The sequence below is a fragment of the Nomascus leucogenys genome, chromosome 17 (genome assembly GCF_006542625.1).
Source record: "Nomascus leucogenys isolate Asia chromosome 17, Asia_NLE_v1, whole genome shotgun sequence".
Lineage (NCBI taxonomy): Eukaryota > Metazoa > Chordata > Mammalia > Primates > Hylobatidae > Nomascus > Nomascus leucogenys.
The window spans coordinates 38,101,198-38,126,721 of record NC_044397.1 but is presented as its reverse complement, the minus strand read 5'-3'; the positions used below and the strand labels follow the sequence as shown (position 1 = coordinate 38,126,721).

At 47.9% G+C, this 25,524-nt stretch overlaps 1 protein-coding gene across 6 annotated transcripts in view; it reads right to left on the bottom strand.

Moving 5' to 3' along the window:
• Positions 1-14,050: 14,050 nt before the first annotated feature.
• HIP1 (huntingtin interacting protein 1) overlaps positions 14,051-25,524 on the bottom strand; it is a 199,816-nt gene continuing 188,342 nt past the window's right edge. For 2 of the 6 annotated variants that reach the window (XM_030797539.1, XM_030797541.1), the window contains exons 26-30: positions 23,772-23,872; positions 23,377-23,482; positions 21,665-21,788; positions 20,730-20,791; positions 17,130-17,682 (exon numbers count right to left, since the gene is read on the bottom strand). In XM_030797539.1, coding sequence (XP_030653399.1) covers positions 17,404-17,682; positions 20,730-20,791; positions 21,665-21,788; positions 23,377-23,482; positions 23,772-23,872 — 672 coding nt within the window. In that variant the 3' untranslated portion in view covers positions 17,130-17,403. Of the gene's footprint in view, positions 16,477-17,129; positions 17,683-20,729; positions 20,792-21,664; positions 21,789-23,376; positions 23,483-23,771; positions 23,873-25,524 lie in introns of those variants that run through there. The other 4 variants (XM_030797543.1, XM_030797542.1, XM_030797545.1 and 1 more) reach the window with 4 other exon arrangements.

The window sequence follows — 25,524 nt, the reverse complement described above, 5'->3', positions numbered from 1 at the left end:
GTGGAGCTTGCAGTGAGCCGAGATCATGCCACTGCACTCCAGCCTGGGCTACAGAGCGAGACTCCGTCTCAAAAAGAAAACAAAAAACAAAAAGTTCCTGCAGCAGTTAAAGCTGTGAAAGACAGGCACTCTGCCATGCAATTCTTTGTGATTTTTCTTTTTTATTTTTGGAGTCGGGCTCTGGCGCTGTAACCCAGACTGGGGTGCAGTGTTGCAGTCATAGCTCACTGCAGCCTCAGACTGAAGCTCAAGCGATCCTCTTACCTTGCCTTTCAAATTGTTGGGATTATAGGCATGAGCCATCGCACCTGGCCTGTGTGACGCAATTCTGGGTTTTTTTTTTTTTTTTTTTTTTTTTTTGAGATGGAGTCTCGCTCTGTTGCCCAGGCTGGAGTGCAGTGGCCCGATCTTGGCTCACTACAAGCTCTGCCTCCTGGGTTCACATCATTCTCCTGCCTCAGCCTCCCACGTAGCTGGGACTATAGGTGCCTGCCACCATGCCCGGCTAATTTTTTTATTTTTAGTAGAGACGGGGTTTCACCATGTTAGCCAGGATGGTTTCGATCTCCTGATCTCATGATCTGCCCTCCTCAGCCTCCCAAAGTGCTGGGATTATGGGCGTGAGCCACCGCGCCCGGCCTGTGTGATGCAATTCTGATGTCAACTCCCTGATGTTACCTCAAACGCCACAGGTTAAGGCCACCAGCCCCCACTAGGCTGCCCTTGCTCTAGACGCAGCTGCAAGCTTGGGTGTCCTCAGACCACAGGTACTTCTCACCAACTGGCTGCAAATTTGGAGGTTCCCGCCATGGCCTCAGGTTTGATAATTCACTATAACAACTCACAGAACTCAGAAAAGCATGATACTTTCTTTCTTTCTTTCTTTTTTGAGATGGAGTCTTGCTCTGTCGCCCAGGGTGGAGTGTAGTGGCCACCATGCTTGGCTAATTTTTGTATTTGTATTGGAGAAGGGGTTTCGCCATGTTGGCCAGGCTGGTTTTGAACTCCTGACCTCAGGTGATCCGCCTACCTTGGCTTCCCAAAGTGCTGGGATTATAGGCATAGCCACCATGCCCAGCCGACTTCTAGAGTTTCAATAACAGAGATGTGGTTCAAGAAGAAAAGGGAGACATGTTTTGTAGACGGCAGGAGCTTCATGAAAAGAAGCCAATGAAGGGCAGGGTGTGTAGCTGTCTACCTACGGGAACCATCCAGGAGCCTCCCCGCAGGGACTTCAGCACAGACGGCTGGGAAAATCTGCATTCACCTGAGTTCTGGACCTAAGAGAGGACAAGGCCTTGACTGTTTCTACAGACTCACAAGACGCAATCTCTGTGGTCCATGCCCAGGGTGCGATCTGGGAAACAGAGGGCCTTCTAAATGCCAACAGCAAGGAAATCAAATGTGCAACAAACAGAAATACTGGCATTGATGTGGGCCATGGAGAGGCCTAAACAGATGACTGCAGTCCACTGCCAAGGTCATCAAAGGAGTGACTCTGAAATAATAAATTTCAGACGCCATGGCCCAAATAGCTGCACGAGGTGGAGAAGTCCTCCACATGCCTCTGCTTCCTTCAGTACCTTTTTATGAAATAAGCCGAGGTACTTCCCTGGGGAATTTCCTTTTTCTTTCTTTCTTTTGAGAAGGAGTCTTGCTCTGTCACCCAGGCTAGATTGCAGTGGCACAATCTCGGCTCACTGCAACCTCCGCCTCCTGGGTTCAAGCGATTCTACTGCCTCAGCCTCCCGAGTAGCTGGGACTACAGCACATGCCACCATGCCTGGCCAATGTTTGTATTTTTAGTAGAGAAGGGGCTTCACCATGTTTGCCATACTGGTCTTGAACTCCTGACCTCTTGATCACCCTGCCTCAGCTTTTCTTTTGCTAGAATTACAGGCATGAGCCACTGCACCTGGCCAACCACTGAGATTTAGAAAGCAGTCGAGTCCACTATACCACACCTCACCTGGTTTCTTCTTCTGTTGGGGCCCCTCGTGGCCACTGTTCTGTTACTTTTTGGTCCTGTTTATTTAAATGGATGGTGAGCTGTTTGTCCTCCAGGCTCCAACACTTCCACCTTCAGCTTGTATTACAACAATACCAATCCTTCAAGCTACTCCGGGTGACCCCAGAACTCATTTGAACTCAGCAGCCCAAGTTTCATTCCTCTCACTTTAGGGGACTCAGTGCCCCTGGTCAGCATGAAGTTGATACAGAAGGATGACCTCCATCCCTAATCCCTCAAGAATGAGGAGTGGAAGGTGTCAGCAGGAGGGTGGGGGCGCAGTTTGTAAATCTGTAACTGCATCAGACCAAATCTAGTTCAACTTTTTTTTTTTTTTTTTGACGGAGTTTCGCTCTTGTCACCCAGGCTGGAGTGCAATGGCACAATCTCAGCTCACTGCAACCTCCACCTCCTAGGTTCAGGTGATTCTGCTGCCTCAGCCTCTGGAGTAGCTAGGATTACAAGGGTGTGCCACCGCACCTGCCTAATATTTATATTTTTAGTAGAGACGGGTTTTCACCATTTTGGCCAGGCTGGTCTTGAACTCCTGATATCAGGTGATCCACCTGCCTTTGCCTCCCAAAGTGCTGGGATTGCAGGTGTGAGTCACTGAACCAGCTCAGTTCAACTTTTATGTAATGAAGTTGTCAGGTGTTTTTCAATTGCCATGGACCTGCAGGTTGAAGGTCATGTACCCTGTGCATGCCCAGGTTAACCAAGTGTGCCACCACGGAGTGGAACCTAAGAGCTCAGCCTGAAGAGCTGGGACCAATTTAAGAACTGGACACCCCATGGCAGGAGCCTGGATCCAATCAGATTGAGTTTTGGTGTCACTCCATGGCAGGATCCAGTCAGATCACACCTCCCAGCATTACTTTATTGCAAGATCCAATCAAATCACACCTCATTACCCTATGCTTATAAAAGCTGACATAGCCCCCAGCTGTGTAAGGGAGATTTGAGTATTTCCTCCTGTGTTCTTGCTAGCTGACTTACAAAAAAGCTTTATTTCTCAAAAGCTGGAGCCATGGTATTGGCCTCTCTACACATTGGGTGGCGAGTCCATTGACTGCTCAGTAACATATATGTGAAGTATATGTGAAGTTGAATTCCTAAAACATTTGAGTTGGTTTCAGTAAAAAATATTTCTCTAGCGCACTAAAGCATTAGAAGTTCAATTTCCCTTTTTTCTTTGTTTTTTTGAGATGGAGTCTCGCTCTGTTGCCACGCTGGAGTGCAGTGGTGCAATCTCAGCTCACTGCAAGCTCCGCCTTCAGGGTTCAAGCAATTCTCTTGCCTCAGCCTCCCGACTAGCTGGGACTACAGGCACAAGCCACCATGCCTGGCTAATTTTTGTACTTTTAGTAGAGACGGGGTTTCACCATGTTGGCCAGGATGGTCTCGGTCTCTTGGGCTCATTATCTGCCTGCCTCGGCCTCCCGAAGTGCTGGGATTACTGGTGTGAGCCACCGTGCCTGGCCTCTAGTGACCTCATTTTAACTTCATCACCTCTGTAAAGACTCTGGCTCCAATAAGGTCACCTCTAAGGTCTGGAGGATCATGGCTTCAATACATGAATTTGGGGTAGGGGGCACACCATGCAGCCCATAATACTAGCAGATCTGGTTATGTTAAATTTGCTATAGCCACAATCTTGCTGACTTGGATATGGTACCATGGGAAGGGCCCTTAAAGATCATCTTATCTGGTTGGGCTCAATGGCTCACGCCTGTAATCCCAGCACTTTGAGAGGCCAAGGCAAGGGGATCGCTTGTGACCAGGAATTCGAGGCCAGCCTGGGCAACACAGCAAGATGCTATATCGACTACAGGCATGCACCTGTAGTCTCAGCTGCTTGGGAGGCTGAAAGAAGAGGATTGCTTGAGCCCAGGAGGCAACAGAGAGCTGATTGTACCACTGCACCCTAGCCAGGGCAACAGAGACCTTGTCTGTAAAAAACAAAAACAGGCCGGGTGCAGTGTCTCACGCCTGTATTCCCAGCACTTTGAGAGGCAGAGGCGGGTGGATCATTTGAAGTCAGGTGTTCAAGACCAGCCTGGCGAACATGATGAAACCCTGTCTCTACTAAAAAAATATAAAAATTAGCTGGGTGTGGTGGCATGCGCCTGTAATCCAAGGGACTCCGGAGGCTGAGGCAGGAGAATCACTCAAACCTGGGAGGCAGAGGTTGCAGGGAGCCGAGATTGAGCCACTGCACTCCAGCCTGGGTGACAAGAGTGAAACTCTGTTTCTATATATATATATATATATATATATATATATATGAGAGAGAGCCTCTTTTCCATCTCCTCACCACAGAGTTGTCTTCAGTAATTTCATTCACTTTTTTCTTGAGGGTTAACTGGGTTTCTGGGTCCCAGAGGGGAAGTTCTCTTCAAGGTACAGAAACCACGACTCCGCAGAGAAGCACAGAGACGGCAGCATGACCAGACCGTGCTCAGGTGTGGGGAGGCTGCTGGGCTGAGACTTGGGCTGAACTTCCGCTGCAGGTCGACTTATTCCCATCAGCACCAAGGCTGCTGGAGGGGGGTCATCCAAAAGCAAAGGAAGCGGGGGCATGGCTTGGAGGCTGTTTCAGAAGGTCCCACTGAGCCAAGGACTCAAGGCCTGGCCACAGCCCTCCCAAGTGAGGCCCAGATCATATTTCACTACGCTCAGAAAACCTTGTCTGCTCATTTCAGTCCGTAGTGACTTTGCTTTTTTTAGGATCTCTCTTGCACTGTCCAACCCAGGGAGTTCCAAATCTCAATGGATTCCAATGATGGAGTTAAACCAGGCCCCACATCAGTTTTTTGAATTAGAATCAATGGGGCTGGGGCCCAGCATCTGTGTCTTAATGTTCCTCCATGTGATCCTCAGGCTGAAAGGCTGGTATTTGCAAATCCCTCTTTTGAGGGATGAAGGGTTTTTTTAGAGACAGGCCTTACTCTGATGTCCATGCTGGAATGCAGTGGTGGATCACAGCTCACTGCAGCCTCGAACTCCTGGCCACAAGAAATCCTCCCACCTTAGCCAACCAAACTTTTGGGATTACAGGAGTGACCACTGTGTCTGGCCAGGAAAGCCCTTCTGTTTCACTTAAATGATATTTCTGCAGCGTTCCTGCAGCCATTGTTGTATTAAACTGCATCATTGTAGGAAAAGAAAAGGTGAGAGGTGAGTGTTTTGCTTTTTTCTGAATATATCAGACCAAACCTGGGCTGTTTGGCACTTTTTTTTTTTTTTTTTTTTGAGTCAGAGTCTCGCTCTATTGCCCAGGCTGGAGTGCAGTGTCACGATCTCGGCTCACTCGAACCTCCATCTTCCGGGTTCAAGTGATTCTCCTGCCCCAGCCTCACAAGTAGCTGGGATTACAGAAGTGCACCCCCACACCCAGCAAATTTTTTCTGTATTTTTAGTAGAGACGGGTTTCACCATGTTGGCCAGGCTGGTCTCTTGGGAGTAAAAGAGAGCTGAATATGCCTCTCAAACTGGGGAGACTACCAGGAAATGAGGTATAACAGAGATATTTTTATTAGACTGTTGGATTTTGACATCCAAGCCCCTATGACTTCATGGACCTGGTCATAACTTTCCCATCCTTTTCATACATCCATTTGTAGGACTTGGGGGACTATCCTCTGACAGCTCCAGGTCCATCCTGGAAGAAGTTCCAGGGCAGCTTCTGTGAGTCTGTGAGGACATTGGTCTGTTGGTTCCAGTACAGCCTCCTCCATGATGGCTTCCCTATGGACAACCCCATCTGCCTGCTCACTGGCCTCTCAGACTCACAAGTCCGCGCCTTCCGTCACACTAGCACCCTGGCTGGCGAGCATTCATTTTTACTCTGGACATTCTCCTGGGGGTTTATAGGGCTTTCCTCTCTTCTCTGATTCAGGGTCTTCTTTCCTACCTGCATCTTGGCTCTTCACTTTAATAAGGCCATGCCTCTTGTATCCTAAACTTCAATCCAGTTTCTCACTAGTGGAGTTCTGAGAATGGGTAGATCATAGCAACAATTTCCAGGCTTAATATTTTTGTCAGAGCTCACCACTAGGGGTATGCTGATGGTTAAAAGAAGACCACAAGAGTTGGAGGGAAACAGTCCACTCCAGGACAGGCAGTCTTAGGATTCTAGTGTCACCCAGCTCTGGCTTCTCATTTTCATTGCCCTTCTTTCCTTCTATTTTTTCCTTCTACTCATCCTCTCTCCTCTGACCTAAATAATTATTTCTTTATCTCTTTTTCCTTACTCAAAGCTATGAAACTGATGACCTCCCTGGTAAGAGTTGCCCTCCAACTGAGTCTGCACCAAGATAACAATCAGCGTCAGTATGAGGCTGAAAGAAACAAGGGGCCAGGGCAGAGGGCACCTGAGCGGCTGGAGAGCCTGTTGGAGAAATGCAAAGAGGTGAGGAGTGTTCCCTGCTGCTTCCTTTCCTTTTTCCCAACTTGCACCCACTTCTGCCACAGACCCCCTTATCAGGCCCTGGGCAGTCTTTCAAGATCATGAATAATGGAGTCTGGCAGTAGTTTCATAGACCCATCCTGTAAGGGGTCGTTGCATGCTCATCTTGTTTCTGGGTTGTGGCTCAATAAATAATGTGCAATTTAGAGTTCTCTCTAATTCCACTTTTACTCAGTTTTTCTTTGTCAGCACTCATTGTCAGGAGTGTTTAAGTGCTGTACCTGGATCCACTCACCTCAGCCTCTCATGTAGCTGGGACTACAGGTGTGCACCACCATACCTGGCTATTTATTATTATTATTTTTTGTAGAGATGGGATCTCCCTATGTTGCCCAGACTGGTCTTGAACTCCTGGACTCAAGTGATCTGCTCACCTGAGCCTCCCAAAGTGCTGAGATTATAGGTGTGAGCCACTGTGCCCAGCCAATTTCCATTCTTTATAAATTACCAGGTCTCAGGTACTGTTAAAGCAGTGCAAATGGACTAAGAAACTGACTGTAGAAAAAAAATTGGTTATTTTATTTTTTATTTTTATTATTATCATTTTTTTGATATGGTGTCTCACTCTGCTGCCCAGGCTGGAGTGCAGTGGCACAATCTCAGCTCACTGCAACCTCTGCCACCTGGATTGAAGCAGGTCTTCTCCTGCCTCAGCTTCCCGAGTAGCTGGGATTGCGGGCACCCACCACCACGCCCAACTAATTTTTGCATTTTTAGTAGAGACGGGGTTTTGCCATGTTGGCCAGGCTGGTCTTGAACTCCTGACCTCAGCTGATCCACCTGCCTCGGCCTCCCAAAGTGCTGAGAGATTACGGGCGTGAGCCACTGCGCCCAGCCTAAAATTGGTTATTTTATTTATGTATTTATTTATTTTGAGACAGAGTTTCGTTCTTGTTGCCCAGACTGGAGTGCAATGGTGCGTTCTCGGCTCACAGCAACCTCTGCCTCCTGAGTTCAAGCAATTCTCCTGCCTCAGCCTCCCGAGTAGCTGGGATTATAGGCATGCGCCACCACACCCAACTAATTTTGTATTTTTAGTTGGGGATGGGGGGCGTTTTCTGTGTTGGTCAGGCTGGTCTTGAACTCCTGACCTCAGGTGATCTGCCTGCCTTGGCCTCCCAAAGTGCTGGGATTACAGGCGTGAGCCACCGTGCCTGGCTTCAGTTATTTTAAATACAGAAAATCCTCAAGGCTCCATTATAGACCCTTTTCCTTTCTTGTATTCTTTTCTTCTGTTATGGCTTTAGGTACAATTCAATTCCCATGACCTCTGACTTCTCTGAGTTAAACTTTGCATCTTCACGAGAATGTTTTAAAGGCAACTCAGCTGAGGCCAGGTGTGGTAGCTCACACCTATAATTCCAGCACTTTGGGAGGCAGAGGCAGGATGATTGCTTGAGGCCAGGATCTGGAGGCTGCAGTGAGTTATGACTGGGCCACTGCACTCCAGCCTGCGTGACAGTGCAAAATCTTCTGTCCCAGCCTTTAAAAAAAAAAAAAAAAAAAGGCAATTCAGGCTGGGTGCGGTGGCTCATGCCTGTAATCCCAGCACTTTGGGAGGCCAAGGTGGGAGGATCACTTGAGGTCAGGAATTTGAAACCAGCTTGGCCAACATGGTGAAACCAGGTCTCTACTAAAAATACAAAAAATTAGCTGGGTGTGGTGGCGGGCGCTTGTAATCCCAGCTCCTTGGGAGGCTGAGGGAGGAGAATTGCTTGAACCCTGGAGGCGGAGGTTGCAGTGAGCTGAGATTCTGCCACTGTACTCCAGCCTGGGTGACAGAGCGAGACTCTGTCTCAAAAAAGAAAAAAGGCAATTCAGCTCAAAATATAATATCTAACATAATATCATAATATCTATGCTGAGCCTGGCCTTCTTCCAGGTAGATGACACCACTAATTTCACAATCCGGAAACCCAGGACCCCTCTCTAAAAGCTTCTTCCCTAGCCCCCTTCTTTCTTTCTTTATTTTTTTTGAGACGGAGTCTCGCTCTGTGGCCCAGGCTGGAGTGCAGCGGCGCGATCTCAGCTCACTGCAAGCTCCACCTCCCGGGTTCACGCCATCCTCCTGCCTCAGCCTCCTGAGTAGCTAGGACTACAGGCGCCCGCCATCACGCACGGCTAATTTTTTGTATTTTTTTAGTAGAGACGGGGTTTCACCACGTTAGCCAGGATGATCTTGACCTCCTGACCTCGTGATCCGCCCACCTCGGCCTCCCAAATTGCTGGGATTACAGGCGTGAGCCACCGCGCCCGGGCCCCTAGCCCCCTTCTATGTAATCCAAAGCCTGTCTGTCCATGTCCATTTTACCTGCCATGTGTCTCTCTGGCCTGCCATTTCTCCTGTCTCTCCTGCCACTACCCTGTCTCACATGCCATCACCCTTTGCCTGGACTATGACAATAGCTTCCTTGTTGGTTTCCCTCATCTACACTGGCTCCACGCTGCACTCCACTCTGTCCTCCATACTGCAACCAGATGCAAATCTCATCATGTCACCCCTTTGCCTAAAGCCAATCAACCGCTTTCCATTGTCTGCACAATTGAGTAGACCTTTTATTTTTTATTTTTTTGAGTGGGAGGCTTGCTCTGTTGCCCAGGTTGGAGTGCAGTGGCGTGATCTTGGCTAGCTGCAACCTCTGCCTCCCAGGTTCAAGTGATTCTCGTGCCTCAGCCTCCCGAGTAGCTGGGATTACAGGCGCATGCCGCCAAACCCAGGTAATTTTTGTATTTTTAGTAGAGATGGAGTTTCACCATCTTGGCCAGGCCGGTCTCGAACTCCTGACCTCAAGTGATCCTCTGCCTTGGCCTCCCAAATTGCTGGGATTACAGGCATGAGCCACTGTGCCCAGCCTAGTAGAGCTTTTAAACGACAGTTCAAGATGGTCTTTTTTTGTTTGTTTTGCTTTTGAGACAACCTCTGGCTCTGTTGCCCAGGCTGGAGTGTGCAGTGGCGCCATCATAGCTCACTGCAACCTCTGCCTCCTGGGCTCAAGCAATCCTCCTGCCTCAGTCTCCCAAGTAGCTGGGACTACAGGCATGTGCCACCACACCCAGCTAATTTTTTGTATTTTTTGTAGAGATAGGGTTTCTTCATGTTGCCCAGGCTGGTCTTGAATTCCTGGACTCAAGTGATCCACCTGCTTGGGCCTCCTAAAGTGCTGGGATTACAAGCATGAGCCACTGCGCCCGGCCTATGCTTTAAATGGAGCAGGCTCACCTTGGCATTCTGTCACTGGGAGCAGAAAAGCCCAGCTGCAGGCAAGTGTCTCCGTCTTTGGTATTTATCCAGATCACCTTCCCACTGAGCAAGGTGATCCCACTGGTTCTTTGATCTCCTTAGTTAGAGATGCTAGCTTCTCTAACAGGTAATCACCTGCCTCATTCTCTCCTTATGTGATGAGTCATTTGGGCCAATTCTCCTGCTTACCAAGCCCAGCCTTTCCCAATCTGTGTCTCCCCTATAGGTCCCCTTGCTTAACACACTGGCAGTATTAGGTTGCAGCCAATCGTGCTGTGGAGAGGTTGCTCTGCAGCCCAGCCCAGCTCTGTTAGCTCCCTCTGTAAATCCTCTGGTAGCTGTGACTGGCTTGCTCTGAATCCCTTTATGACCAGTAGCTTCTGTCTCGGAGCAGAATTGGTCACATCTCATTTTAAGGTAACAGGTTAATTTGCATCACAAGGGTGCAGAGGGAGGAGCCACAGCCTGAACCCCCAGATTTTATGAGACCTGATCTATATGACAGTTTTCTTTTTAATTATTATATTTTTTTAGACAGGGTCTCTGTCATACAGGTTGGAGTGCAGTAGCGCAATCATGGCTTACCGCAGCCTCAACCTCTCCAGGGGCTCACGTGATTCTCCCATCTCACCTTCCCTAGAAGCTGGGGGTACAGGTGCACACCACCATGCCTGGCTATTTTTTTTTTTTTTTGTATTTTTTTATAGAGACAGGGTTTTGCCATGTTGCCCAGGCTGGTCTCAAATGCCTTGCCTCAAGTGCTCCTCCTGCCTTGGCCTCCCAAAGTGCTGGGATTACAGGTATGAATCACCATGCTCAGCCTAAATGACAGTGTTAACCACTTTGGGACTTTCTCTTTTTTTTTTGAGACGGAGTTTTGCTCTTGTTGCCCAGGCTGGAGTGCAATGGCATGATTTCGGCTCACCGCAACCTCTGCCTCCTGGGTTCAAGTGATTCTCCTGCCTCAGCCTCCCGAGTAGCTGGGACTACAGACATGCGCCACCACACCTGGCTAATTTTGTATTTTTAGTAGAGATGGAGTTTCTCCATGTTGGTCAGGCTGGTCTTGAACTCCCAACTTCAGGTGATCCACCTGCCTCGGCCTCCCAAAGTGCTGGGATTATGGTTGTGAGCCACCGTGCTTGGCCCACTTCGGGACTTTCTATTTGATCATTCCCATGGACAGGATAGTGTACAGGGAGGATGGAACATGTTTAAGTGCAAACAAATATGTCTTTTTTTTTTCAAGAGACAGGGTCTTGCTCTGTGGCCCAAGGTGGAGTACAATGGCATGATCACTGCAGCCTCAACCTCCTGGGCTGAAGTGAGCCTCCTGACTCAGCCTCCCGAGTAGCTGGGACTACAGGCATATGCTACCATTCCCAGTTAATTTTGTTGTAGACGGGGTGTTGCTATGTTGCCCAGGCTGCTCTCAAACTCCTGCACTCAAGTGATCCTCCCACCGCAGTCTCCCAAAGTGCTGGGATTACAGGCATGAGCCAGCATGCCCAGAATCAAACTAATATTTCTTTTTTTTTTTTTCCTTTTTGTGGAGAACAGCTTCTCACTATATTGTCCAGGCAGGTCTCTTAACTCCTGGGCTCAAGATCCTGCCTCTGCCTCCCTAAGAGCTGGGATTACTGGTGTGAGCCACCACTCCCGGCTCAAACTAATATTTCTAAGATATATTCCCAGAGGTGTGGGGCTAAGTGGATTCCATGAACCCCAGGGTACAAATGCAGGCTTCTCACTGGAGCCTATACCTCACAGCCACGCTGGCCAGTCAATCACCACCATGCTCCATTGCCAGGCGGAAATATTTATTTGAAAAATTGAAAACACAGATGCAATGTATTATACAAAGAAAGGTCTAAATACCATAATAAAAGTATTGTTGGAGGGAAACAGAAGCCAGTGGCCACCTGCCCTGGGAAGGTAGGCACTCAGTGAAAAATGAAATTCATTTCAAGGAACTACCCTAATGGAAACCCGGGGGAAAGGTTAAAAACAGAAGAAAAGAAAAACAAACCCAACCCTATCCCTGCAAACCGAAATGTGAAAGAGTTTGTTATAAGTTTGAGACAATTGCATTATCACCAAGATGTAACCGAACCCCCTCGGTTTGTCCCTATGAGTGGTAATCAGTTTCATTTAGGGCCTTCAAACCTGAGGTAGTTGAGGGTCACCTGAAAGACATGTCTGGAAAAATCTACTCTCAGAATCGAACCCAACAGCATTGAATTGTTTCCTGTTGCTTTGGCTCCTGACAACAACACGGTGTGGTGCTGATCTTGTATTTGGTCTGGACCCGGGAGAGGAAGGAATTTGGCAGCAAACAGCTGGCTGGTTTGCTGCGTCGATGGCTGGCAGGTCCGTGGTGGTGGTTTTCTATGCTACAGGTGGTGTAGTCTCTGGAGGACAAGGATGGCAGAAAGAGGGCAAAGCCAGTTTGCTTGGAAAGCCAACGTTGGAACTGGAGGCTTTCCCTGGCAGGATTTCCAGAGATTTGGAAAGGTGGTAGAAGGTAGCAAGATACTGACTGGTTATTAAAGACCGGGGTCAAGTGGAGCCAGGAGACCCCTCTAGACTAAGGAGCTAAGAGAGAACTTCCAGCTGCAAGCTGAGAACTAGCTCCTGCACAGAGTCGAGGGGCCAAAGCCAACTAATCTGACCAGAGTGACATGTACCTGTGATCCCCGTGTTACCTGGTGGCATAAACCTTGGTGTCTGACTTGGTAGCTGGGACAGTTCCAAGAAAAGTTGCTCTAGACAGTGGTTCTTCCAGCCACTGGGTTAGAGGGACCTGTATTCTGGTGGGATTTTAGGGGTACTGCTATGGACGGCCACATCAGCAGACAATCTAAACTAGTCTCATTTAAACTCCTTGCTCAGATATAAAATAACCCTGCCAAAGTGACTCTTCTCTTCTATTTCTTTCTCTCTCTTTTTTTTCTTGAGATGAAGTCTCACTCTGTCACTCAGGCTGGAGTGCAGTGGTGTGATCTTGGCTCACTACAACCTCCGTCCCCCAGGTTCAAGTGATTCTCCTGCCTCAGCCTCCCCAGTAGCTGGGATTATAAGTGCCTGCCACCATGCCCGGCTAATTTTTGTATTTTTAGTAGAGACGAGGTTTCGCCATGTTGGCCAGGCTAGTCTTGAACTCCTGACCTCAGGTGATCCACCCGCCCCTGCCTCCCAAAGTGCTGGGATTAAATGCATGAGGCACCACATCCGGCCTCTTTCTCTTATGTAAACAAATATCTTTTCTCTAGAGGTCTCAGGGCACTGTCTTACAAACTTAAGTAACAGATGCAGCTGTTTTTCAACTTCTTGTCAATCCTAAGCCATGATTTTGTTGCTGTCCCATCTTGTCATGACCCATTTACGCTCACCCGAGACTTGTCACTAGTGATGCTCAGTGACTCATTTAAAAGGCTGGCAGGTTCATTTTTAGCTTTAAGATGTGATTCCCGTTTTAATCCAAGGTGTGTCATTAAATACCTCTTCATCTTCATTTTTAGAAGAGTCACAGTAGGACAATTTGATTTTGTCTAGAGAATGGGGTAGCCGTTCTAATCTGAGCTATTACGAAAGTAATTATGTGACATCTGACAGCTACTTCCTCATGTGACACTGAATTAGCCTCTGCTTCTGTTTAAGTGCTTTCTTAACCGTTATGACTCAGGCTAAGTTCGATGAAGGTTTTAAACATTTCTGTGGCTTCTTTTTAGAGACAGGATTATTCAGATAATTTGTTTGTTTGTTTTTAAAGAGATGGAGTCTCGCTCTGTCACTCAGGCTGAAGTGCAGTGGGCAATCATGGCTCATTGCAGCCTCAAACTCCTGGGCTGGGCTCTGACAGAGAATCTTTTTTTTTTTTGAGACAGGGTCTCACTTTGTCACCCAGGCCGGAGTGCAGTGGCACAATCAGGGCTGACTGCAGCCTTGACTTCCCAAGCTCAAGCAATTCTCCCACCTCAGCTCCCCAACTAGCTGAGACTACAGGCATGCACCATCATGCCCGGCTGATTTTGTTTTTGAATTTTAGTAGAGATGAGGTCTCGCTATGATGCCCAGCTTGGTCTCAAACTCCTGAGCTCAAGCAATCATCCCGCCTTGGCCTCCCAAATTTCTGGGATTACAGGCATGAGCCACTGTGCCCGGCTGGGCAGAGAATCTTAATTTGATCCATTACACTAGACTTTTTGCCCCACTTGTAATTTTGTTTTGTTTTGTTTTTTTGTTTTTGTTTTTTGTTTTTTTTGAGACGGAGTTTTGCTCTTGTTGCCCAGGCTGGAGTACAATGGCGTGATCTCAGCTCACTGCAACCTCTGCCTCCAGGGTTCAGGAGATTCTCCTGTCTCAGCCTCCTGAGTAGCTGGGATTACAGGCACCCGTCACTACGCTTGGCTAATTTTTGGTATTTTTAGCAGAGATGGGGTTTCACCATGTTGGCCAGGCTGGTCTCGAATTCCCGACCTCAGGTGATCCACCCGCCTCAGCCTCTCAAAGTGCTGGGATTACAGGCGTGAGCCACTGTGCCCGGCCACCCCATTGGTGATTGGGAACATATGAGTTGGAATGGCTGAGATCTAGAAGTGAGGACTAGCCACTTTTGGAAATGTTGACCCGCATCAAGAACACACTAATTGGTTTAGTTGCCACAACTGGGACAGGGAAGCCATGCACCATTCCTTCCGAGCCTTGAATCAAAAAAATACTAAGCAGAAAGCAGCATTCAACATAAGACTGCCCAATTTCTAGTGCTGATACTTCCTTAGCCCAGTATGGAGGTTACACATCTGAGTATGGTCATCCGAGGTCCTGGGAGAGAGTTTTTTGAATGTCCCATTTAGAAAATGCACAGAGAGGGAGTTGGGGAGAGGGGTGGGCTAGGGAGATGGGGGTTGGTTCACAGTGATCAAACAGAAGTCTCACAACCCGTCATGTAGCAAAACCTAGCAATATTCTGTTGGAGCAGATCCTGGGAAGTGCTTGATGGCTACCACCAATGAGTTGCTATAGATAAAGAAGGAAGACGCTGTTTTTTCAAGATCAGAAGGTCACTTAAATGCTGGGGTCCATCTAGAAGAGGAAAAGTGCTGTTGGGCTGCCAATCCCTGGCAAGCTGTTCATGTGCCCTCTGTCCTCATCCTGTCCACAGGGCAGCGGGAGCCTGGGGCATGTGGCTGAAAGGAGCTGGAGCCGCTGGCTCTGTCCTTTCTCATTTTCTCTGACCCAAGAGCTCCAAATGATCTCCTTGCTTTGGGATCCAAGTCAGTAACAGTCCAGCACCTTGGCCTTGCTTCTGATTCTTGAAGGCTGATGTAGCCGGGCAGAAAGATGAGCCTTGCTAGAGTCACACCTGAAGTCCTGATTGCTCCAAGCATCTCTTTGTAGGATGTTGCTGCTTAAGGGAGGTTAGTAATAAATACTAAGGGTAGCAAACCAAGTATAGGGTTCTTTCCTGATGGAAGCAATTGCGTCTGATCTTCCGGGTTTGTCAATTACGTAGAAGGTGGAACGATCTTCCTACTCAAGAGGATGCCAAGGCAGACATCTGCAGAAAGGAGTTGGGAATTGCTCCCACGCTCCCTCTCTGGGCCAAGGGAGATGGCCCACTTGACACAGACCATTCACGGCCAGTTCATTCCGGCAGGGAAGTAGTGTTGTTGATCTCACCAGCTCCATTCAAGCATGTGATCAAGTTTTTGAGCCTGGTCATGGGAACTGAGCTGTGTGAACCCTCTTGTCCCTCTTTCTGTTGTATTCTCCCTTGTGAAGGTGGACAGAGGCTTTCCGCCAGGGTTCAGCTTTAGGAGGGAAAGGCACTCACTCTCCTTCTGCTTTTTGAGGAAAGCTGTCACTCAGCAGCTCCGCCTGACCCTGGAGCATGGACTGGGTGGGCCAGCACTTGCTCAGTGTGGAGGCGGAGGTGGAGCACCGAGAGGCCTGGGCAGCACCATCGCCGGAGCTGCCACAGTGGGGGGGCCCTGGAAACTCAGCCCCAGGGGTGTGCCCTTTGGGAGAGTTGGCTACGTGAGTGGAACTTAAAAAAAAAAATACAACCAAAAAACCCGACCAACCACCATAAGAAGCAGTGGAAATCCATGGCACTGCCCAAAGAGGGGGAGAATGGCCTTGGCATTCACAGCCAGGACACTCCTGCCGTCCTTCTGACTGTGCAGATTTCAGGATAGTGTCCTGGTTTGGAATCCATCAGCCCTCTGATGCTCACAAGTTTGTGCAAATGATGAAACTGAAAAGACTGAGAAGAAAACAGAAAAGAAAAGGCATAAGATCTTCCCTCTCCAAGCTGTCAACAAACAACAAGCAGCCCCTCTATCAAGGATGCCCATTGTTGTGGGGGTCAAATGGTCAGCAGGACTGGAGGTTGGTCCTCTCTGTTGAGTGGCCCTGCCCCCCCCCACCCCTCTTTGTACCTCGGCTTGCTCATGGGCAGCACTGGCCAGCCTGGATGCTAACTAGGGAGGCGGGGAAAGAACAGAGACGACCATGGGTCCAAACAAAAAGGGTGTCGCTATGGAGGGAGTCTTTGGAAGTGTCATGCATGTCCTCGGCATTGGGTAATGGCAGTGGTGTGGCTGCCCCTGGGACTCCAAGGATTTGGCCTGTGGCTGGGGAAATAACACACACGAGATAGGTAACAAGGATTTACACTGACATATGGGGTGTTGGTTTGGCTCTATTCTTTTTCAGTTACCGCTTCTTGCAGTGTAGGTGGAGATGCCTCTGTTCCTAAAAGACAATGATAATTTATGTTGCAAAGCACTCAGGCATGCATGCATTCACTTAACCAACAAAACCTGCCACCATGGGGGCTCAAAAATACATTATAATTATAACCATGGTGTAATCACATAGTCCCCAAGTTTCGTGTCTAGGAATGACTAGGATCTGTCTATGGTTGGTGCCCAGAGTCAGTCAAGTCCAGTAAGAGTGAACAGTCTTGGCTGTGATCAAGTTGACTGCTTTCGACACGCAGACAACAACATATAGACTCAAGGTGATGGATGGCAAGTCTCTGGGCTGGCAGGCTGAATGTGACTCCATGCCACTCCATTTCTCCACACCTGATCCCTTCTTTTTTTTTTTTTTTTTTTTTGACACAGAGTCTCGCTCTGTTGCCCAGGCTGGAGTGCAGTGGCGCAATCTCGGCTCACTGCAAACTCCGCCTCCTGGGTTCACGCCATTCTCCTGCTTCAGCCTCCCGAGTAGCTGCGACTACAGGTGCCCACCACCACACCAGGCTAATTTTTTGTATTTTTAGTAGAGACGGGGTTTCACCATGTTAGCCAGGATGGTCTCAATCTCCTGACCTCGTGATCTGCCCACCTCGGCCTCCCAAAGTGCTGGGATTATAGGCGTGAGCCACCGCGCCCGGCCTACCACCTGATCCCTTCTATTTTTTGGCAGTTGTTGCCCTTCACTGGCTCTAGATAGTCAGAACCTTGTAATTCACTTGTCCCTGTCTGCCAGATCTCGACTGACCACTATTTATTCATTTTTCAGCTCTCTGCTGGCCAGAAACTAAATTCCCAGGGAGTTGGCAAAGCTTGCTGGGCCTGGGAAGGAATGGCAGTGAGTGAGTTATGATCAATGTTTAGGTCTTAAAAGGTGACAACAAAAGCTTTCAATTCACCGTAATTTCACCCAAAGTTAGGCTTAAAGGTTATTTACAACGGAAGAGAAAACGGGTTCCATGAGGAGAGAAGAGAAGGAAGAAGCCGCCGATCTGGTGGATTCCTTGTTCTGTTCCATTCTAGGGGAAGGCCCTGGCCACACAGCTTCCCCTCCCTGCTGTGGGTTAGTGCCCATCCTTGGAGTCAGCTTACCTTCTTCCCAGCCCTCAGCAACACCAGCAAGCTCGTAGTGCTTTTTCCGAAGCTCTCCCAGTTTTTGACGCTCCTTCTGCAATTCATTTTCTAGCTCTAGCACCCTAACCTGTAAGGGAAAGTAAGTGGGATTTTCTCTTGATCAGCTCTCTGAGATTTAATTTTTATTTATTTATTTTTTTATAGAAATGGGGTCTTGCTCTGCTGCCCAGGCTGGTAGTGAACTCCTGGCCTCAAGAGATCCTCCTGTCTTGGCCTCCCAAAGTGCTGAGATTACAGGCATGAAACACCATGCCCAGCCTACATCTGTCTTATTTTGATTACTCCCTTTCTGCTGCATTGTGAATTCTTCTTCTTCCATATTATTCACCCTGTTTCCATACTTTATCCAGCCCTCAATTTCAATCCTCTTCTTTGCTCTAATTTTTCCATTCTCCCATGCATTTCTCTATCCCAGTAGCTCTTATGCTTTACTCACTGTGATCCTCTACTGGAAGTGAATGATGCTTTACAAATGCCTGAATGGTAGGTGGGTTTATCTTCTGTTCCTCTGATAAATCACTATCTTAAAACAACTCTAATATTTAGCCTAACTGTATGGTGAGTACCAATCTAGTTGTAATCCTTCTTCAATCCCAGTTCCCTGGAAACCCAGGTAGGAACCAAATATGATGGTTCTGATATCTTTCAGGTATTTGTGCAACTTAGGCTTATTACTGCTACAGGAAAAAGCATGGAAAATCTTACTATAAAGGAAAGGGTGATCTTGTCTAGCTCTACTTCTCATTAATGTAATTTATTTTATTTCCTAATTCAAGGAATATTTGCTGGCCAGGCATGGTGGCTTATGCCTGTAATCCCAGCACTTTGGGAGGCCAACGTGGGTGGATCACCTGGGGTCAGGAGTTTGAGACTAGCCTGACCAACATGATGAAACCCCGTCTCTACTAAAAATATACAAAATTAGCCAGATGTGGTGGTGCATGCCTATAATCCCACCTACTTGGGAAGCTGAGGCAGGAGAATTGCTTGAAACCAGGAGGCAGAGGTTGCAATGAGCTGAGATTGTGCCATTGCACTCCAGCCTGGGCAACAACAGCCAAAAAAAAAAAAAAAAAATAGGAATATTTGCTGAGCACTGATCATGTACCCCAGGCTGTTATAGGTGCTGCAGACATAGTGGTAAACAGACAAAGTCCCTGCTTACCCTGTAGAGGGAAGAGACAAACAAATGAAGAAGAAAGATCACATTGTAAAGAAATGACACAGGGAGATAGGATAAAGCCTACGAATAGTCAGCCAAGTCTATTCTCAGAAAGTCATTTTTCAGCTTACATGGCCTTAAGAGCTCAGCTGTCTGGAAACCTGGAGAAGAATATTCCAGGCAGAAGAAACAGCCAGAGCAAAGGCTCTGGGTGGATTGCCTGAGGTCAGGAGTTTGAGACTAGCCTGGCCAACATGGTGAAACCCCGTCTCTACTAAAAATACAAAAATTAGCCAGGCATGATGGTGCATGTCTGTAATTCCAGCTACTTCAGAGGCTGAGGCGGGAGAATCGCTTGAATCTGGAAGGCAGAGGTTGCAGTGAACCAAGATTGTGCCATTGTACTCACTCCAGCCTAGGCAACAGAGCAAGACTCGGTCTCACAAAAAAAAAAAAAAAAAAAAAAAAAAAGAAGGAAAAATTAGCTGGGCATGGTGGTGGGCACCTGTAGTCCCAGCTACTCAGGAGGCTGAGGTGGGAGGATCCACCTGAGCCCAGGAGTTTGAGGCTGCAGTGAGCTGTGATTGCACCACTGCACTCCAGCCTGGGGAACAGAGCAAGGCCCTGACTCAAAAAAATTAAAAAAATGCGGAGTGACACATCTTGGAGTACTTTAACGATTCCAATTTGAAATTCGTCCCAAGACTGATGACCAGTTATTCTAGAAAAATTATGTCAATTTTTTTTTAAAGGATCTCGCTCATACCTATTTTACATGGTATGACTTTATAGAACAACAGAGAGAAATAATAGCATTGCCTTTGATGAGTTAAAAGGATTTTCTCTTTTAAAACTAAAAGTCATATGCAAATAATTCATACCAGAAGTCTAAAACAGTGTTTATAGTAAGACTATTAAGTTTGTGGATACTAAGAGATCCTGGATAACATTTAGAGGAACGTTAGTCCAAGATTAGTGGGCAAGAGTTAAGAGTCTGATCTTGGCTGGGCATGGCGGCTCATGCCTGTAATCCCAACCCTTGGGGAGGCTGAGGCAGGAGGGTTGTGTGAGGCTAGGAGTTGAGACCAGTCTGGGCAACATAGTGAGACCCCGTCTCTATCTTATTTTAAAAAAAGAAGGGCTGGTGGCTCATGCCTGTAATCCCAGCACTTTAGAAGGCCCAGGTGGGCAGATCACAAGGTCAGGAGTTTGAGACCAGCCTGGCCAGCATGGTGAAACCTTATCTCTATTAAAAATAAAAAATTAAGGCCGGGCGCAGTGGCTCATGCTTGTAATCCCAGCACTTTGGGAGGCCGAGGTGGGCACATCACGAGATCAGGAGATCGAGACCATCCTGGCTAACATGGTGAAACCCCGTCTCTACTAAAAATACAAAAAATTAGCCGGGCGTGGTGGTGGGCGCCTGTAGTCCCAGCTACTTGGAGAGGCTGAGGCAGGAGAATGGCGTCAACCCGGGAGGAGGAGCTTGCAGTGAGCTGAGATCACACCACTGCCCTCTAGCCTGGGTGACAGAGCAAGACTCTGTCTCAAAAAAAAAAAAAAAAAAAAAAAAAAATTAGCTGGGTGTGGTGACGCACGTCTGTAATCCCAGCTACTTGGGAGGTTGAAGTAGAAGAATTGCTTGAACCTGGGAGGTGGAGAGTGCGGTGAGCCGAGATCACGCCACTGCACTCCAGCCTGGGCGACAGGACGAGACTCCATCTCAAAAAAGAAAAAAAACAAAAGAAGACAAACAAAAAAAAAACAAGGATTCTGATCTTCACTAATCACCTTCTCTACCTCCACTGTTTCTTCCAGCAAGATTTACATTCAGTCTTGGGTTAGTAGGTGCACCTGTGTTCATTTCCCTCTGGCTTTTCTCCGTGGGAATAATATTTAGAGTCCATGTCTAGGCAATAGAGGCTATCTAGACTTACAGATGGAGCTCTCACCTGGGAATCCATCTCTTGGCGTTTGATCTGTGTCAGCGTCATGCTTGAGAAGTCCATGTTGTCTGCAAGGATGGAAACAAGAAGGTCTTATCAAATTCTACCCTGGCTGACTGGCACCTGAGAGGCAGCCTATGCCAGTGCTCTGTGGAAACGCCTGGCTTGCCATTTGTCAACACTGCATGAAAGTAACTGAGGGGGCCGGACATGGCAGCTCACTCCTGTAATCCTAGCTCTTTGGCAGGCTGAGGTAGGTGGATCACGAGGTCAGGAGTTTGAGACCAGCCTGGCCAACATGGTGAAACCCCGTCTTTACTAAAAATACAAAAATTAGCCAGGTGCGGTGGTGGGCACCTGTAATTCCTGCTACTTGGGAGGCTGAGGCAGGAGAATCACTTGAACCCTGGAGGCGGAGGTTGTAGTGAGCCAAGATTGAGCTATTGCACTCCAGCCTGGGTGACAAAAGCAAGACTCTGTCTCAAAAAAAAAAAAAAAAAAAAAAAAGTCAGGGTGCAGTGGCTCACACCTATAATCCCAGTAAACTTTGGGAGGCCAAGCAGGGCAGATCACCTGAGGTGAGGAGCTCGAGACCAGCTTGGCCAACATGGTAAAACCCCGTCTCTACTAAAAATACAAAAATTAGCCAGGTGCGGTGGCGGGCGCCTGTAATCCCAGCTACTCGGGAGGCTGAGGCAGGAGAATCATGTGAACCAGGGAGGTAGAGGTTGCAGTGAGCAAAGATCGTACCACTTCACTCCAGCCTGGGCGACAGAGTGAGACCCTGTCTCAAAAACAGAAATAAAGAAAAAATAAAATAAAAAGATGAAAAATATGAAAGAATTTAGACACAGTCCTGTGGGATTTGGTTGGGCACAGGGAAGGATGCAGAGAAGAGCTCAACAGGGTGGATAAGAAAAGGGTCCCTTTGGAAAGGCTACCTGTCTCTTCGATCTGTGATTTGCCGGAAATGGTTGAGGCCACGACGCCGGCAGTGGCCTGGTTCACTCCCCGAGAGGCCTGCTGCAGCTGGGCTAGGTTGGGGCTGTCCTTATCAGCTTTCACCTACCAGGACAAAGTGGATTTAGGTTCACACAACACCTGGAGCAACGAGGACTGAATCAGATAATTGCTCTGATGGTTCTTAGCAAAGATATGTGGGCCAAATGGCAATCACCAATCAGCTTCTCAAAATCTGCTGCCTGTAGTCAGCTCCTGAAATATCTATCATATAAAAAATTATTCCTGGCTTCTTTGCTTGGTATCTTCCAAACTCTAAGCATTATCACTTATTTGGACAATGTGCCCAGTTGTGGAAACCAATTTGGGATGACCAGAAAATAAGGACAGATAAAGAACACTCTGGGATACTGTGAAACTTTTAAAAGGATTTGGGGCACCAGCTTTACATGAGAATTAGTTGGGGGCATTGACGATATTGATTCAAAAAATAATTTTTTTTTTTCTTTAGACAGAGTTTGCTCCTGTTGCTCAGGCTGGAGTGCAATGGCATGATCAATGCAACCTCTGCCTCCCAGGTTCAAGCGATTCTCCTGCCTCAGCCTCCCAAGTAGCTGGGATTACAAGTGCCCACCACCACACCTGGCTAATTTTTTGTATTTTTAGTAGAAACTGGATTTCACCATGTTGGCCAGGCTGGTCTTGAACTCCCAACCTCAGGCCTCCTAAAAGTGCTGGGATTACAGGAGTGAGCCATTGTGCCTGGCCTGATTCAAATTTGAACACTAATAAAGAGGGGTTGTAGAATCTCAGAGCCAAGCCAGGTAACCTGTTTATGATGCCAACCTATTCCTTATTCAAGTGTTTCTTGAATGCCAGGACTGCTAATCGGAAGTTGGCATTGCTGGGACTCTCTAACACCACTTGTAACAGATGTGAGGAAAGCCACGAGGGACATGTGTGATGCACCTGGGTACAGACGTTCCTCGCTGTCACATGAAAGGCCTCTAAGGCCAGGTGTGGTGGCTCACGCCTGTAATCCCAGCACTTTGGGAGGCTGAGGCGGGTGGATCACGAGGTTAGGAGATCGAGGCCATCCTGGCTAACACGGTGAAACCCCGTCTCCACTAAAAATACAAAAAATTAGCTGGGCGTGGTGGCATGTGCCTGTAGTCCTAGCTACTTGGGAGGCTGAGGCAGGAGAATCACTTGAACCTGGGAGGCAGAGGTTGCAGTGAGCTGAGATCACGCCACTGCACTCCAGCCTGGGTGACAGAGCAAGGCTCTGTCTCAAAAAAAAAAAAAAGCCTCTGTAAGAGGATGGTATGGGATCCTTAAGAGGCTGAATTTTTATTTGGAATCGAATCCACCTGAGCCCTGCATAAATCATCTGTTCTCAGGGCCAGTTCCATCCCATCATTCAAGTACTATCGAACCTAGTCAAGTACTCTCTAACTCCTAAGTAGTCTCTATCCTTGCCAAGTACCATCTAACCTAACCAAGTACCATCTAACCTAGCCAAGTACTCTCTAACCCCTTAGTACCGTCTAACCTAGCCAAGTGCCATCTAACCTAGCCAAGTACTCTCTAACTCACCCAAGTAATGCCTAACGCAGCCAAGTACTCTTTAACCTAGCCTAGTACTCTCTAACCAGGCCTTCCAGGGTCCTAGGAGGTCCAGCACAGGTCCTACCTTGGATGCAGCCACAAGCTGGGCTGTGCTAGCAGCAATTTCATGAGAACACACCATTAGCTCCTCAAATTTCCCTCTGCCTTGTACCACCAGATCAGCTGCATCCCTGACGGAAAACGACAAGAGGGACTAAGTTATGGGCAAATGAGCTGCAACTCCTCCACAATCCCACCTCCAGACCACCCCATTGCCCTTGGCTAAACAGGGAGGGGAGGCTGCCTGCCCTGTGTCCCCTGGGAGAGCCAGGCTCCCTTGTAAACTCGGTCCTATTGACTTCCTGATCAATAGTTTATTTCTAAGGGACAGATTTTTTTTTTTCCCTCCTTAGCTATTGTTTGGAGTGGATCAATGGAAGAGGGGTCATGGGAGGAGCCTTGGTACCAATGGATACTTACACCATGACAGTGGCTCCCCAGCCCACAGCCTTGGAGGCTGAGATGAGTCCTTCTGTCCATCGAGAGTTCTTGGCATAAAACTCTTTAGGGGATGCTGTACCCTAGGGAAATAAAAAATAGTAATAGCCACCTTTTATTGAGCATGTACTATATGGCAGGTGCTTTTACACATACATTATCCCAAATCATCCTCATAGTAACTCTGAGACATAAGCATTAGTATTCCCATTTTACAAAAAAAGAAGAAGATTCAGAGACCAAAATGGCTTTTCCGGCTGGGTGCAGTGGCGCTCGCCTGTAATCCCAGCACTTTGGGAGGCTGAGGCAGGTGGATCACTTGAGGTCAGGAGTTCAAGACCAGCTTGGGCAACATGGTGAAACCCTGTCTCTATTAAAAATACAAAAATTGGCTGGGTGTGGTGATGGGTGCCTGTGGTCCCAGCTACTCAGGAGGCTGAGGCAGGACAATCACTTGAACCTAGGAGGCAGAGGTTGCAGTGAGCTGAGATCGCGTCACTGTGCTCCAGCCTGAGCAACATGGCGAGATTTTGTCTCAAACAAAACAAAACAAAACCCTGGCTGGGCGCGGTGGCTCACACCTGTAATCCCAGCACTTTGTGAGGCCAAAGTGGGCAGATCACGAGGTCAAGAGATTGAGACCATCCTGTCTAACATGGTGAAACTCGGTTTCTACTAAAAATACAAAAATTAGCTGGGCGTGGTGGTGTGCGCCTGTAGTCCCAGCTACTCGGGAGGCTGAGGCAGGAGAATCGCTTGAACCCAGGAGGCAGAGGTTGCAGTGAGCCGAGATTGCACCACTGCATTCTAGCCTGGCGACAGAGCAAGACTCAGTCTCAAAAACAAACAAACAAACAAACAAAAAACCCAAAACAAAACAACAAACAAAAAGACTTTTCCCAAGGTCATGCAGGAAATAAATGGAAGTAAATCTTGGGCTTTTGTGACTCCAAAGCCTGTAGCATTTCTACCATACCATGACATTTCTGTATTGTGTATGTAAGAATAAATATTCTCATATGAATAAGTTATGATCTGAAAAGAGTCTAGCCACTCTGCAATTTGCCAAAAAAAAGGAGACTACACAGTGAATATATTAAAAAAATATATTTCTACTTGGATTTGAAAAATGTTTTTATGCTTTGGAAGTGTCTGATGGTCTGAGAATCTGCAGATAATCCTTTCCAGTCCATCTTTCTATTTTAGAAACAGAAAACATCAGCTCTCAGGAAGATAAAAGGCACCAGCAAAGCAGGCCTGGCTGCTTGCTTTATGGCACTGTTCTCAGGCTCATTAACCCCTCCCTGGACTTACACCTCCCAAGCTGCAGCAGCATATGGGGAAATGAGAAAAAAACAACATGACGATAATCCCAGCAAAGGTATGAGACCACGAAGTGATGCGTTGATAAGAGGCTGACAGCAGAGTCTATTTGTAAGGGCAAGTTGACTCTGCTGTTGGAAACAGACAAGGCCGAGCTCCCCGTGAAAAGCCAGTCTCAAGTTGGCATTCAGGACCTGCTTCGTTTGCAAAAGTCCTCATGTCCCCCTCAGAGTACCCAGGTTTGCAGTGTAAGCGGGGCTCCCACAGCAAGTTCCAACAATGTCTGCCTCTGCGAAGGGAGCTGGAGTTGGGACACACGCCTGGCCACCCTCTGGGGAGGTCCTAGAGCTCTGACTTCTCCCCAGGGCCTCTGCTGATGTCTACAGGAGTGGCAGCTCTGTGCTCAGGTGGA